This window comes from Miniopterus natalensis, chromosome 1, assembly GCF_054644295.1.
Source record: "Miniopterus natalensis isolate mMinNat1 chromosome 1, mMinNat1.hap1, whole genome shotgun sequence".
NCBI lineage: Eukaryota > Metazoa > Chordata > Mammalia > Chiroptera > Miniopteridae > Miniopterus > Miniopterus natalensis.
The window spans coordinates 58,803,522-58,819,915 of record NC_142081.1 but is presented as its reverse complement, the minus strand read 5'-3'; the positions used below and the strand labels follow the sequence as shown (position 1 = coordinate 58,819,915).

Sequence of the window (16,394 nt, the reverse complement as noted above, 5' to 3'; positions counted from 1 at the left end):
AGGCAGACATTCTTCAGTTTAAATATTATAAAGCATCTGTCTACATTATTATCCAGATTCTTTAGATTCTGTTGGAACTCTTGATTTAGCTTCCTAGACTTAATTTTTTTGGAGTTAGTTTTAATATATGTAATTTTAATATTGTTTAAATTTAAGATACATTGTTTAAATTGTGCTTAAGTTGGGGACATAAATGATGGCTTGCATTTAGTGTTTATCAGCCTTATGAAGCCTATAATTTTGGGGTAAGTAATTTTTACAAGTTTAAATATAGAATTAAGGTGATTGGGATGCTTTATTTTGAGTTGGGCCTCTCTGGACCAGTATGATTTAGATAACATTTTCCCTCTTCAGTTTCTGGCACGGTAAACACTACTTTTAAAGGTGGACTTAAAATATCTGCGTATCTCATAATCTGTGTTTTCTGTTATATAAAATGCACAGTGAGTTTCTGTGGCAGGTGCTCAGTAAATGCTTAGTGATAGACTCATTTTTTGGTATAATTAGCACGTAGAGCAAGCCTGGGCTGCTTTTGATTCAAAATTTGTCAACAGCTCTCATTCTGTGAGGCTGAGAGACTTAAAAGACTGGGCTGTATTTTTATTTCCATATCTGCCTTGAGTATGTTTTTATGGGTGTCTTGTGTAGGATTAGCTATGAAGCACTCTTTAAAAAATTTTTTTCAATTACAGTTTACATTCAGTATTATTTTGTATTAGTTTTAGTTGTACAGTATAGACGTTAGACAATCATGTACTTTACAAAGTGTTCCCCCCAATATTTCCAGTACCCACCTGGCACCAACATAGTCATTAGGATATTATTGACTATGTTTCCTATACTGTACTTTACATCCCTGTGACTATTTTGTAGGTATCAAGTTATACTTCTTAATTCCTTCACCTTTTTTACCCAGTCTCTCCCTCCCCCTCTTTTGGCAACCATCAGTCTGTTTTCTGTATCCATGAGTCTGTCATGAAGCACCCTTAAACTTGAACCTCAATTTTTCTTCTTTCTACTTTCCCCTTTGCCAAATTTATTTTACTGCTATATAATCTTAAGGATTATGCAGCTTTAATATATTCGTTCCTGAATTTTGTCCAATAGAAATAACACTGTGACATCAGTACAACCTTTTTGGGACTCTCTTCAGTCTAATGATGCCTGTTTAATATAGATCTGTGATTTATAATGTAGTTCTTGGTTTTTAGCTTCATCCATATGTTGCTTTATGAGTTAATTCCTTCTTAGGATTAACAAATTTAGGATTATCAGGACTCAGGGTATAAAATCAGTGCTTGGCACCAGTTGATTTTTATAAGGGGAACATTCAGTTGAATAGTTTAGGTGTACTTGCTTCCCAATACTTTATTTACTGTTGGAATGCTGTATTTCAGAATAACTGTGTAGAATTCATTGAGGATGATGAAGAGCAGGTGGACATTGAAACTGTGGAAGAATTCTCTGAGGAAATTAATGTTGGCCACATGAAGACCACAGCTGCCCACACACACACTTTTAAACAGATGTAAGTTTTATTTCTTTTTGGATTATTATTTTTTGACCATAAACAAAACTATTCTGTTTAGGAGCTCTGGGTAACTGACATGGTTTTTTTATTCCTCTAGCTTTTTTGTGATTAGTAGATGAGGAGAGGAGCTGGAATTCAGAGGTAATTAACTTGCCTTGGTTATTGCTAGGAGATGGTTTGTAAATGTGAATAACATATGCTTTTGGAACCTACATTGGTATTAAAATACTAGTTTTGTAGCTATTTAAGCTTGGGCAAAATCTTTAATCCCTCTGAAATTTACATTCTTTACCTTTGAAATGAGGAAAGTGCCCCCATTTGAAGTGTTAAGTGAGATAATATATGCAACTAGCATGCCTGACACAGTGGACTACTCAATAATTGTTAGTTCCATTATCTTTTAAAACTAAGACATTAAATTCTAAATTTGTTCACTTTACTAGTTGAACAGGTGAGATACAGTTAGGAAAATTTTCCTACCTGTTTAGCTGATGAGATGAAAATATAGAGGACACGACAACTTGCTCAGGAAAATTTATGCCATTTTCTGTTTTAGTGAGCCTTGTGTTGATTAGGGATTGGGGTATGGGAGAAAGAAGGGGAAGATGATGTGAGTTCTTAATTTATGCCAGACATTGTGCTTTTCCTTTTATCTCATTAACAACCATATAAAATTGCAATGAGTTGAGAAAGTAATTCTTTTTTTAAAATTTATTGGGGTGACACTGGTTAACAAAATCATACAGGTTTCAGGTGCACAGTTCCACAACATATCATCTGTACATTGTATTGTGTGTTTACCACCCCAAGTCAAGCCTCCTTCCATCACCATTTATCCCCCCATACTCTCTTCTACTCCCCCTGCCTCCCAACAATCACCACACTGTTGCACATATCCGTGAATGTTTTCTCTTTGCTTAATCCCTCCATACCCCCAATCCTCCCCGCCCCGAGCTGTCAGCCTGCTCTCTATGAATCTGTCTTTATTTTGCTTGTTAGTTCTTTTTTTAAAATCCTCCGCAATTAGTTGCCTCCTTCATGGGGCCAGGGATCAAGCCTGCAACCGAGGTATATGCCCTTGGCCGGAATCAAACCTGAGATCCTTAGTCTGTGGGCCGATGGCTCTAACCACTGAGCAAAACTGGGTAGGGGCCTGTTAGTTCATTTTGTTCATTAGATTTCACATATGAGTGAAATCATACGGTGCTTGTCTTTCTCTGACTGGCTTATTTCACTTGACATATTGCTCTCCAGGTCCATCCATGCTGTCGTAAAGAGAAAGTAATTCTTCCTTAATGATGTTGAGAAAGTCGAAGGAGGGGGAGAAGTAGTCCTAGTAGTTTTCTTTACTCCAGAACTATGTGGAGACTACTTCAGTTGCCTACTGGTTAAGGCTGATGAAAGAGTTTAAATCTCTTAAAAACTTAGACTTAATTTCAGCAATACTGGCTGGATATATAAGTTCAGCATGCTAAAATTGAGTTCCTAAACAGCAACAAATGAAAAATGTAATCTAAAAGCTATTTACAATAGCAACAGAAAAAACCTGGGACTATCAACAGAAGTTGTGCAAGAGTTCTATAAAATGTTATTGAAACATTTAAATGTTAAGAAGAGTTAACTAAATGGAGGTATACCATGTTGATGGACTGAAATAATAAAGGGCCAAGACCCGTCAGGGCACATGCAAGAATCAACTAATGAATGCATAAATAAGTGGAACAATAAATTGATGTTTCTTTCTCTCTCTCAAATCAGTTGATAAAGGACCAAGAATAACCAACACATACAGAGCACAAACTGTTGTAAAGAAACAGATTGTTAAGAATTTAAAAGTTTTTGTCTATCAGAACAGCATGAAAACAGAAGGCAGACTTAGACTGTAAAGGAAATATTTGCAATAGTGTTTGACAAAGGATTACTGTGAAGGATACAAAATAACTGTTACAAATCAGTAAGATAAAAAATGATTCAGTTAGAAAAGGAAGTAATGGTTATCTCAGGCAGTTCACAGGCGGAAACCTGGTTAGCCAGTCAACAATGAAAATTTGTTAAACCTCACTAGTAATTAGGGAAATGCAAATTAAAGCACAATGACTATCAATTCACACCCATAAGACTGGCAAAATTGAAATTTCTGATAGTATTGTTACCTAGTTGTGGAGCAGTGGGAACATATTGCAGGTGGAGAGTATAAATTGTAAAACCATTTTGGAGAGAAGTGTGACATTACTCAAGTTGAAGATGTGTATGTCTTTCTTCCACTCATTTATTCCACTCTTAGGCATATGCCCTAAAAGAGCTCATACATATGCACCAGGCCATGTATGGGACGATCCATTGCAACGTTGTGAAAATTTGGAAACAAACAGCTAACATTCTAAAAAAATAAATTTTGGAAAATTCACAGTTAAAATGATTGAACTAGAACTGTATGTATCAACATGTCTCAGATGCAGTATTGAGTGAAAAAGATCAGTTGAAGAAAGAAAGATACACTAGTCTTAATATATAATGTTTAAAGTACTACGTAATATTTTCTGTTTAGGGATACATCCTACATACCTAGTAAAACTAAATATGTGCATGGTAAACTCAGTTTGGGAGTGTTTGCCTGTGAGAAGGAAGGAAGGAAATGTGATTGAGTAGGCTGCACATAGTATCTCTTCGTTCTTAGACGTTTTATTTCTCAAGCTGGGTGGTAAATACCTGGACTTTCATGTATGTTTGTTTATGCAGGTTTGTATGTCTGAAATACGTCATGATTGAAAAAAGTAGTTAGCTTTAGGGACTATGTGGACACTGTTTCTTAGAGAAAGGAATAAATTATATTGTCACATATCGGACCTTGGAGTAAAGAAGCTGGTTACAATTTAGGTAATTTGGTTTAATATAGCTGTGAAATAGATATTTTATTATTGAATTTCAGTAAGACATTGAAAAATACTGTCTTTATTTAGGTGCCGTACCCATATCTCTGCAGATGAAAAAGCTGCTGAAAGGAGTCGAAAGGTACTTATAATACATTTAATGATAATTGCTCATTTAATAAAATTGATAACATTTCTCCTTAGAGTTAAAACAACATTAGCTATATAATATATTCAGGGTTAGTCTTACCAGTGAGTTAATATAATCAGCTTTTTTATTTACCCTTAATGAAGTTATATTGTTAATGCTTTTATTCCTCTTATTCTGTTATACTCGGATGATAGAATAATTTAGAATAATTAAAATGGGTATGGAGTTTATGAAAACTTGCTTGTCAGGTTTCATAAAGCCCATGTCCATTTTATTCATATAATATAATGATGTGATATAAAAACAAGCTGGCATTCTTCAGTGATTGTCAGTGTCCTAAAAAATAAATTATTCTCCATAATGATGGCTAGCAATTAAAGGAGCCATGAAATTATAAACCTTGTTTGATTTTATTACTATATATAATGGTATCATAATTAAGCAAGGCTTTCTCTTTATCCTTACTGACACTAAGAGTGGAAGAGAGTTTAGTCGTTTAAATCATTTTCCACTTGCTATTCTGTCTTCTAAATTTAAGAGATAAAGACAATGATAGAGATTGGGTTGAGTTGGGAGGGTGATATTCAGATCCTTTCAAAAACCACATGGTATGATTGGTTTGAGTTTGATCTGTTTTTTGTGTATCATATGATACCTATTTATATGCTTGTAATCATTTTGTATATATTACACTATAGGAATAAAATGGACATGGAATTTATGAAACTTGATTAAGCACATCAATTTTCATAATCTCCATGCCCATTTTAATTATTTTAAATTACTCTATCATCCTAAAACATTTTTCAGATAAAAGAATTATCATAATAGCTTATTTATAAATCCATTGTTTTTATATTCTAATTATTACATGCAGATTATTTGTAGTGTTTTACTATATTTAAACTTGGTATTAGTTTCTTTTCTATCTTCTTGTATCTTTTATTCTCCCATACTTTACTAATGCTCAATGAGTTTAACTTTAGAAAGACAGTGATTTTAGCTCTGGCTGAGTAGCTCAATTGATTAGAGCTTTGTCCCTATATGTCAAGGTTGTGGGTTGGTTGGATCCCTCCCTCCCCCCTTTCCCCCCTCTCCCCCCTCTCCTCCCTCTCCCCCCTCTCCTCCCTCTCTCCTCCCCCCGTCCCCCCTCCTCCCTCCCTCCCTCCCTCTCTCCCTCCCTCTCTCCCCTCTCCTCCCTCTCTAAAAATCAATAAAAAAATAAAGACTGATTTTATATAAGAGTTTTGGGGTACTAGCAGGGTTATGATAAAGCCAATGTCAATAAAGAGGAAGACAATTAGAAACATCAGAGGGAAAAACAAAATCAAGAAACTGTAGAAGACAGGAAATGTAATTACTACTTTGTATGAATAGTATTTACCTTGTCATAATAGGGTAGCCACTGTTAGTGATTTTTAAAAACTTGTATAATCTATGAATAAAGTATGGGAGACTTAATTTCAGTCTCTAAAAATGGAGATGAAAGAGGGAAGAAAAAATAAGGGGAAGGATAACAAATGCTAATAGCCTCACTTTTCGAAGAGGTACTGACTATTGTTGATGAAGTGAGAGATTGAGAGTATTATACTCAAGTTGCAAAGGGATTAATAGAAGAACTAAAATTAATGATATATCTGTATTAGGAAGATGGGATGGTGAAATGAGGTAAGAGTGGTGTGGGCTAAATTCTCTTCTGCATAGCAGGAAGTGAATAGATAGCATTGAAAATTGAAAAGCATAAGCTTACATTATTATTTGTTATTTAGGTATAGATTTAAGAACCAGAAAAAGCAGCTAAAAGTATCAGGTGGTTGTTTCTGTGGGTTCATGTACAGGTGCAGTGCACAGTTGCTTTTCATTATAAATAAGCCTTTTAAATATTTATAATTAAAGCCCTATGTGCACTTATTACTTCTTAATGGTACATAATTTAAAAAACTGAAATGGAATAAATAAGAGAGAAAGGAAGCCTAAGGCATTGTTGAGGGTCAAGAAAGAATTTTCTGAAAAATGCAAAGTTTGAGTTTTAAATGTTAAGAATTTACACTGTTGAAGTTAGGTTTGGAGGAAGGATAGACTGGTAGTATGATGATGAACTTAGAGGCTTTTATGATAGTCCAGACAGAAGATGGTGGGTATCTGATACAGAGTAATGCCATTTGGGGTAGAGGAAGTGGGAAGGTACATGTGAAAGATATTTAGATGGTAATCTTTTGTTTGGACAGACTTCACCAATGCCTCTAAAACTGAAGCCTGATTACTGGAGTGAGAAATCACAGAAAGAAGCAGAAGCTTTTGCTTATTATCGCCGGACACATACTGCCAATGAACGGCGCCGACGTGGTGAAATGAGGGATCTCTTTGAGAAATTGAAGATCACATTGGGATTACTTCATTCTTCCAAGGTTTCCAAAAGTCTCATTCTCACTAGGGTAAGTGTTCAGTGTAAATGACAAATAAGAGCTTGACTAAGAGAATCTTCTAGACGTAATAGAAGAGAAAATATTACCACACAAGGGAGATTGAAATAGAGTTGTATTTAACATTTGAATATGGACTAGTGAAGGCCCAATAAATCCTTTAGGGGGGAAAGTTCTTATGTTGCATTAGAGTAGCTTTTCAATAAAAGTCAGATTCTTAATTGGCAGAGCCATCCTTCATATAAAGTCAGAAACCCTGGTAAGCTCTGTTTAGCATAATCTCTTCACATTGGTCTTTTCTGTAACACTTAGAGCAGTTTATCACAGTGAAAAGCACAACATAAGTGATATTTTAACATACTTCTTAGCAGTTGACAGTCCTTTTAAAAGAGAACCTGAAATAAGCTAGCAGAAGTTTTAAGTTTGCATGTAGAATATCTAAGGCAATTTCATTTAAATTGCTTATAAAGTAGAAGTTGGAGGTGAGTACATGGCAAGCATTCATAGCCCTGTAAACAGTGTTATTTCAATCAGATTTTACTTAGACTAGGAGATGTCTTTAAAGTTGATTATTAAAATCTAAACAGAGTAAAATGTTTTGTATCTCCTTATAGTTGTGGAAACACCTGTTAACCACTCAGTGATGCTTTTTGGAAGTAATCATGCTCCCTAGAATTATAATCCAGAAAGCTTGCAGTTTAACAAAAAATAATTTCTATAACATCATGAATTATTTTAAATGGCATTATAAAATTCTCTAAAATATTAGATTTTTTTTTTTATTGTGTAGGAAGAGCAAATTGGTTGACATATTATTCTATTCTAGGCATTCAGTGAAATTCAAGGACTAACAGATCAGGCTGACAAGTTGATAGGACAGAAAAATCTCTTGACTCGAAAACGAAATATTTTGATACGGAAAGTATCATCTCTTTCAGGTAAGATATGTGAATGATCTCTGGTAAAGAGTATGATACCAGCTTTAGTAAGGAGACATTCTCAGTAGGTCTTTCAGATACTACTTAGTTTAAGGTTTGGTTCCCATAGTTAATGGCAGAGTTCTCTTTTGACTAAGTGGGAGGTTTCTCTTGGATTATAATCACTCTTGCCTTCCATAGTTTTGGGGAATATAGTTAAATCAACTGGATTTCAGTTGACTCTATTTCTCATTATTATGTGGGGTCATATAGAGAGTGACAATTTATTCCTTGTCAACCTATAGGTAAGACAGAAGAAGTGGTCCTGAAGAAGCTAGAGTATATTTATGCAAAACAGCAAGCACTAGAGGCACAAAAAAGAAAAAAGAAGATGGGATCAGATGAGTTTGATGTGTCTCCCAGAACTAGCAAACAGCAGGAAGGATCTTCTGCATCATCTGTAGATCTCGGACAGATGTTTATAAATAACAGGAAGGGGAAACCTTTGATTCTTTCCAGAAAAAGAGACCAGGCCACAGGTAGGAGGGACATTCTTTGCTTTTCTTAATGAAGATGAACAGTTTAGTTTAGTTTAGTTTAGTTTAGTTTGACTTAACATCTTGTGGCCATAATTTAGTTGTAATTGAATGAAATAAATATGGCTGTATAAAAAGTAGAACATTAACTATGTTAGAGTTCAGTTTCTAGCTTTCACATTCAAGCAGATCCTAAGAAGTTACCAGCCATGGTAACATTTAAGATCTACTGCTGATATAGTTTACAGTCATATTTTTTCTCCCTAGTGTTTCAGCGAGTATTTTTTAGGTTACCATCTTTTCAGACTTTATACATGAACTCTTGATTTCCTTGTAGTTCTGCTCATCAGTCTTGAGGAAGTTTGGGTCTAGCTGAGACAAATAAATTGGGAACATTTTTAAATTTAATTTTGTTGAGTGAGGCTTTATTTTCCTTCACATTGCCTATCAGTGAAACTTCTTGTTCTCTCCTATCTTGAATTTTGGAAGTGAGGCTATACTAATTTTACATTATTTGTGTGTGTCCTTAGAGAATGGTATATCCGTTTTTACTCTTTGAGTAGCCTAGTGTATGAACCAGGAAATTTGGTTTTTAAAATCAAGGAAGATAGTAATGATGGATACTGCAGTATGAGTTAGTTTTAACATTGCAGAATCAAATGATATTATTGCTAAGAAAGGATTTTAATGATCATTTAGTCATCTCATTTCACAACAGAAAAACTAAGGTCTAGAAACTTGAAGGTATATACTAGAGGTATATAGGAAAGCAAGCCTAGGGGTGGAATTGTGTGTCTTCATCCAGATTCACCATGAAGACTATCAGAAGCATTCCATTGAAAAAGTGGTTCCATTGCTCTATTCCTCAATAACAACAAATTCTGATCATTAGAGGAGCTAGTAGACAGGTAACCATTAGTCAGTGAAAAGTAGTTCAGAAAGTAAATTCCAAGTTGAGGTTTCCTAACTAAATTTGAAATTTACTTCTTGCCTTTTCAGTCAGTGTGTGGTTTTAGGGATATCTCCTAGAGTCATAGGCTACACTTGCATTAGTTAAAGATTTTTTACCCTTAACTGATATCTGATCTTCCTTACAGAAAATACCTCACCCTCCAACACTCCACACACCTCTGCCAACATTGTGATGACTCCGCAAGGGCAGTTGCTCACCTTAAAAGGTCCCCTATTTTCAGGACCAGTGGTAACTGTTTCTCCTGCTCTATTAGAAGCAGATCTGAAGCCTCAAGTTGCGAGCAGTGCTGTCGCTCAATCAGGTATGTCATAGGTGTTGTTCTCTCTGGATGGTGAAAAAGAATTATCCCTGGTATCTCATAGTGACAGAGAAAGCCTTTGAATGTGTTCTGTAATGATGAAGAATTATTGTATTTGCATGTGCCTTTGTGAGATATGGCTCTCTTTTTAGAACACATTTGGCTCCATCTGTAGTATTGACTGGTCTTTTTTACCTTGGATTGAGAACTATTTTGTGATCTCTAGTTATTTCTAATTAGGAAAAGAATTGAAAAGATGTGAGAGTAAAAGGAAGATGAAGAGTCATTGTTTTAGCTTTTGGTACTGATAAGTATTTGTCAGTTTTTTATTATAGTCAGAGATGGTGCACTCCTACATTACCAGCCTGATTCAGTTTGAGCACCACTTGCTTTTGGGGATAAGGAGTAGAGTTGAAAAGGAAGTCTCACTTTGATGATTTAGGTTTTAGGCATCTAAATTTCTATTAAGGTACAAGGATATCCTTACTAATACTACTACTGCTAAACCCAGTCTGGAGGTATCATTCTTTCTCTTACAGTTCTGCCTATAGGGGCTTCATTTCCCCCTCAGAATAGTTAATTGGGTGAACAAAATGAAGATGCATGCCTGCATCGAGATAAAGAGTTAACTTGGGGATCATTTGTATAAAATAATTAAATTGAACTTTTATTAATGATGGAATATCAAATAGCTTTTTATTGGATTTTACCTATTATCTTGTTAGGCTAGGTCCATAATTTGAAGGACTAATATTTCTTTTTATCTTTTTGATAAAAGTAAACTGGAATTTTAACTACAATTCCCCAAATGGTCATTGGGTATGAATGAGATACTACTGTAGATCTAAATGAAATTTTTTCCCCCCTAGAAAATGACGACTTATTTATGATGCCAAGAATTGTTAATGTGACATCACTGGCCACAGAGGGAGGTTTGGTGGATATGACTGGCAGCAAATATTCTCATGAAGTTCCTGATGACAAGCCACCTGACCACCTGAAAAACACTCTCAGGAATGAAGATAACTCCTTTGAAGATTCAGGTAGAATTTCTTCCAGAGGCAACCATAGAGATGGCAGAATGGCATTGGGTCCAACACAGGTTTTTCTGGCAAATAAAGATTCTGCTTTTCCACAAATAGTTGATGTTTCCAGTGTGCAAGAAGCACAAGAGTTCTTACCCAAAAGGATTTCTGGTAATATGAGAGGGATTCAGTATAAATGGAAAGAGAGTGAATCAAGACGGGAGAGACTGAAACCAAAGGAGTCTCCATTTCATAAATTAAAAATGAAAGATCTCAAAGACTCGAGCATAGAGATGGAACTAAGAAAGGCAGCATCAGCTATAGAGGAAGCAGCACTGGATCCCAGTGAACTGCTAACTAACATGGAAGATGAAGATGATACTGATGAGACACTGACTTCTCTGCTCAATGAGATTGCCTTTCTTAATCAGCAACTAAATGATGACTCTGTTAGCCTGGCGGAACTACCCAGCTCTATGGATACAGAATTTCCAGGGGATGCTCCACAGGCTTTCATCAGTAAGCTTCCTCCTGGGAACAGAGCAAGTTTCCAGGTTGGCCACTTGGGAACTGGTTTGAAAGAGTTGCCTGATATACAAGGAGAGAGTGACTCTGCCAGCCCCCTCCTCTTGCACTTGGAAGATGATGACTTTTCTGAGAATGAAAAACAAATTGTAGAACCAGCCTCTGAGCCAGATGTCCTTAAAATTGTTATTGACTCTGAGATAAAGGATTCCCTTCTTTCCCACAGGAAAGTCAGTGATGGAGGGAAGAGTACTTCTGGTGTCCCTGCAGAGTCTGAAAATGTTTCCTCACCCCCCATTCTACACATGAAGGCTGGCCTGGAGAATAGCAGTACAGATACTTTGTGGAGGCCTATGCCAAAGTTGGCACCTCTAGGGCTAAAAGTAGCTAATCCTTCCAGTGATACAGATGGTCAGAGTCTTAAGGTGATGCCTTGTTTGGCACCTGTAGCTGCCAAAGTTGGGTCAATTGGACACAAAATAAACTTAATAGGGAATGACCAGGAATGCCGGGAGAGCAAGGTGATGCCTACATTGGCACCTGTTGTGGCCAAATTGAGCAACTCTGGGGCTTCACCAAGTTCTGCAGGGAAATGAACTTATTTGTCCTCAGGCAGAAGCCAAGCTGTGAGGGGAAACCACCTTTCTCTGCTGGCATCTGTTTATTTGTATCATGGAACTGTGATCCTTGACTTTGATGCAGGGGATAATGGTAGAGAAAAGGGTGGGTAGGGTGCTGACCTCGGTGTAAAAAATTACTACTATGAAATTCTGATCATTTTAAAATGTGTTACCTCACTTGTGGTGCTGGGTCTCCTCCTAAGATGTGATCCATTACTGAACATGAGGTGCCCCTCTAACCCAAGGAATTCATAACAAGATTCTAAATTCATAGTGGTTTCCTAGTTCTTCCCTCCCAGAGAAAAAGCTGCTTGAGACTTGCTATGGACTGTAGTTGATAGCTATTGTTTAAGTGTGAAATCCAAGGAAGGTGATGCACTTGTGCAGAGGGATCCAGAAGAGACAGTTTGCAGTTGGTGTTTCAAGTGTAGGTGAAGAGAGGAATGGGATACCATGGAATACCAAAGTGAAGTACTTTGTGTCATTCAGCAAAATTCTCTTTCATATCCCAACTAGCTTCCATTCCCTCATTTTTTCAATAAGAATTATCAGTCCAAGCCTTCTCGTAAATTAGGAGTGCTTTTAACTTATTACTAAGATAATTATTGTGAGATATTAAAAAAAAAAATACTAGTTCTCCCTCATTGTCTTTGGGCGTTGAAAAGACCATTTCACAGTACCAGGGATTTTCACCTGGAATATATATTTTGGAGGTAGGCATAGAGGGAGCCCTTCCCCTTTCACAAATCATGTCACTCAGGAGACAGCTAAAATGAAAAGCATTCCCTCCCGAGACCAGAGACAGTGGCCAAAATAAAAAAATTGTGGGGCTGGATATTTCCCAAATCAAACCAGCCTCCTGGTGCTTGAAGGTTTCATTCACTATTACCTGCACAGGATGTTAAGTAAAGAAAAGTCACAGTAGGCACTCTTTACCAGGGAAATAAGGCAGTATTTGAATCACAAGATATATTTTTTATTATCTGCTACCATGGATTCAATGATCTGTAGAGCTTTTTCACTCATTTGCTGTCAGGATATGAAGGACTGACAGCCTGTAAAGATGAAGATATTTATATTTTTGTATAGTTGTTTTGATAGATTTCTCAAAGGCTGAAGTTTTCAACCTAGAAGATGAGATTTGTATTGAATATAGAAATGATGTTTCCTATCTAGTTTGTAAATAATCATGGTGCACTTGAGGGGTCTCTTGGAAACTCCTGGGGGCAAGAATCACTATTCTGAAAATGTATAGACTGGGATTTAGCTGCTGCATTTTGCCTTTCTTAAATAATTATATTTTGGAATGTAACCCATGTTCTGTCTTCATTGACAGGATTTGCTTGTGTTTTTAAACACTAACACAGGAACTTCCAGTGCCTGGGCTGTGCCTAGGTGGTGGTATTTCTTCTACATCCCCTGCCTTCTTTATCCCAAATCCCACTCAGTGTATCTTCAGACCTAGGTTGTGAGACCAACTTTGGAATGGTTCTACCCAGTGAATTATTACTTTCATGGTTGGTTCTCTTTCTAGTAACTCGTCATCAACAGATTGAAAAGGGTGGAAAAATTTCCTCTGCAAATTGCAGTGGGAACAAATTCTTTGTTTTGTGCGACTTTTGCCTTTCTAGACCTTGCTCATCCAGCGTTCAACCTTTTCTCCTCTAAGGTTACTGAAGAAGCTTGAAGTAGGTAATTAATGCCTCTGAGCTTCTCATTATCCTTCCCACTCCCCTTTACCCAGCAGATTTCATTCATGCCTTAGCCAAGGAGTCCAGCACCTGTCTTCCCTGCTAATAATTGTCCTTGGAGATGCTAGTACTTTAATCCAGGTATAGCAGTTTCCCATTATTTCCTTACTCATCTTGTCCTCATGTTTCCTTCTGACTTCACAAGACTCTTGTTATGGCTTTTTGAGAGTCAGCCAAGGAACAGGCAAGTGAGTGAATAATCCTCAGGAAAAGAAGGACCATTCTGCTTCTGAACACTGTTCCCTTTTTTATAGACAAACAGGTAGTAGTCATTTCTTGATGGAAAGTTATTTGACTGTTTATGAGAGATGTACAAAGATGGAAATGAGACATGATTCCCGGTGTTCAAGGAAGGCTGCAGATATCATTACAAACCCCCAAGATCATGGTGTTTTCAAGACCTCTTAGAATTAGGAAGCTATCAGGGCTATTTTGAGGAGGGCTCAGTCTTCAGAACAATCCTGCCGTTTGACAGATACCTAAAATCTCCAAAAACTCCTACCCTTTAACCTTACCCCAAGAGAAACTGATCTATGAAAATTATATGTGTGATTATGAAAGATGTAGTTGAGTCAGAGAAATTGAGGAATCTGGAGAATAGTGAGCTCTCACCCTAACTTTATAAGAAGCATGATCTCAGTACAATAATTCGCCTTTTTATACATCTGTAAATAAATGGAATGTTTTTAAGAATATAATTATGTCAGATTTAGCCTTTTCTTTTATATATTAAATATATATCTTTCCTTTTCTGCTTTTGAAAAATGACTATTTTTTTAGAAATCCAAGACCAGAAGTTTGGCGAGTGGAAGGCAGAATGTGCGAACTTGAAATAAATCAGTTATAATAAAGCAGGACTTGGTGTTGGGAGGTTTGTGTTAAGTTGTAGTAGAGAATCCTAATGCCTTGAGTCATATTTGAGAGAGGTTTCATTGAAATAGTTTTATCACAGGAATTTCTTACTGTTTTCAAAAATTCTAACATGCCATTGGAAGTTTTTGGTGTTCTAATCCTTGAAGCATGTTTTACATGAAGACTTCAAAATTTTGTACAACTTGATGGCAAGTATGTGTCTCAAGAAATCATTCTACAATGAAGAAAGGCTAGCCTCATAGTACCTACCAGTGTATTGCAGGGGTAATATATCTGTTATCCTTGGGAATAACAACATAAACACAGTCTTATTAGCAGGTAAGGACAATAGTTGATTTTTTAAAATATATCTTTTATTGATTTCAGAGGAAGGGAGAGGGGGAGTTGAAACATCAGTGATCAGAGAGTTGTTATTGATAGGCTACCTCCTGCATGCCCCGACTGGGGATTGAGTCTGCTTTAGAGAGTGGGGGCGGCATTGATTGATTGCCTCTTGCACATTCCCTGATGGGGGATCGAACCCACAAACCTGGGCATGGGTCCTCACTGGGAATCGAACCTACGACCTTTTGGTGTACAGTAGGACGATGCTGTAACCAACCACACTGGCCAAGGCACAATAGATGATCTTAAATCAAGATATATGTTAACTGCTGGACTGGTATGGCTCAGTGGTTGAGCATCAACCTATGAACCAGGTGGTGGTCAGGGTTTGTTCACTTCTAGGTCAGGGCACATGCCCAGGTTGTGGGCTTGATCCCCAGTAGGGGACATGTAAGGAGGCAGCCAATCAATGACACACTCATTGATGTTTCTTTCTCTCCCTCTCCCTCTCTCTGAAATCAATAAAAATATATTTAAAAAATACGTATGTTAATTAGTATGATTTATAAAAAAAATTTATTAAAGGAATCCTTTATATTGAACTACTCTAGGTCACAGATCAAATCCAGTTATATAAACTTCATACAGATTACATTTTGTCATTTTATAGTAAATGCAGGTCTTTTCCCCCAGAATTACGGATGAAATACCTGACAAGCCTTTGAATAACAAGATTGAAAATGTTTTGAATACAGAAGAAAGGCAGACAATCCATATATTATTCGGGCTGAGTTTAGTATGTTTTTTTGCTGTTTTTCCCTAATTATATTGGTTGAGATAGTCTAATGGAATGGTATCAGGTGAATTGAGAAGTAAATGCACTTTGAAGACAGGTCTAAAAAATGATAACCCTTGTTCCTTCCAGAAGAGTAAAAAACAATGCACAGAGTAGGCAGATTTTCAGGTATTTTTTATAAAGAATGATTGATAACCAAGAATCAGAATACATTTCTTGCACAAAATTGTTGATTTTGAAAAAAGTACTTGTAAGAGCATCAGTACTTGAAAAAAGTACTTGTAAGAGCATCAATACTTCATGTATTATATCTAATGAAATTTTACATGAACATGAATGGCTGGATACAGAAAATTCGAGGTACGTGGACTCACTGCCATTTGGAGACAAAAAGATCGGTCAAAAATGCATTTTTTAAATTAGAAATTTGATATATATAACTTTTGAATTGAGGTATAAATGTATATTAAATTTGAACTCTACAAAGATATGTAAGTGTTGAGTAACAGTGATGGAGGTGTGTGTGGAATGTGAGATGGCTAAAAACTGGGATGACTTGGGAATTTTGAGACAAATCTAAGCTCTACTAGATTCTCTATTGTGAACTCTGCTGTTGGAAGAGAGTTGGTTAAGTAGGAATGCAGTCTTAGAAGCATTGTTTGGAGATCCGTGGAGATCCATCCTGTTTCCAACTGCAAGCAGTGGTTTCAGCTGGCCTACAGTGCCTTGCATATAAAGGTGCTAATTAAATATTTGAATTGGTGAGCAAATGTTTACTGTA

General features: G+C 36.4%; 1 protein-coding gene across 15 annotated transcripts in view; it reads left to right on the top strand.

Annotated features, from left to right (window-relative positions):
• The window catches only part of MGA (MAX dimerization protein MGA), an 82,862-nt gene extending 68,385 nt beyond the window's left edge, over nt 1-14,477 (top strand). For 14 of the 15 annotated variants that reach the window (XM_087822178.1, XM_016212324.2, XM_016212318.2 and 11 more), the window contains 7 exons: nt 1,398-1,528; nt 4,492-4,543; nt 6,781-6,987; nt 7,802-7,913; nt 8,198-8,431; nt 9,526-9,702; nt 10,569-14,477. In XM_087822178.1, the coding sequence (XP_087678304.1) occupies nt 1,398-1,528; nt 4,492-4,543; nt 6,781-6,987; nt 7,802-7,913; nt 8,198-8,431; nt 9,526-9,702; nt 10,569-11,845 (2,190 nt within the window). In that variant the 3' untranslated portion in view covers nt 11,846-14,477. The remainder of the gene's footprint in view (nt 1-1,397; nt 1,529-4,491; nt 4,544-6,780; nt 6,988-7,801; nt 7,914-8,197; nt 8,432-9,525; nt 9,703-10,568) is intronic. The other variant, XM_087822149.1, reaches the window with a different exon arrangement.
• The last annotated feature ends 1,917 nt before the right edge of the window (nt 14,478-16,394 follow it).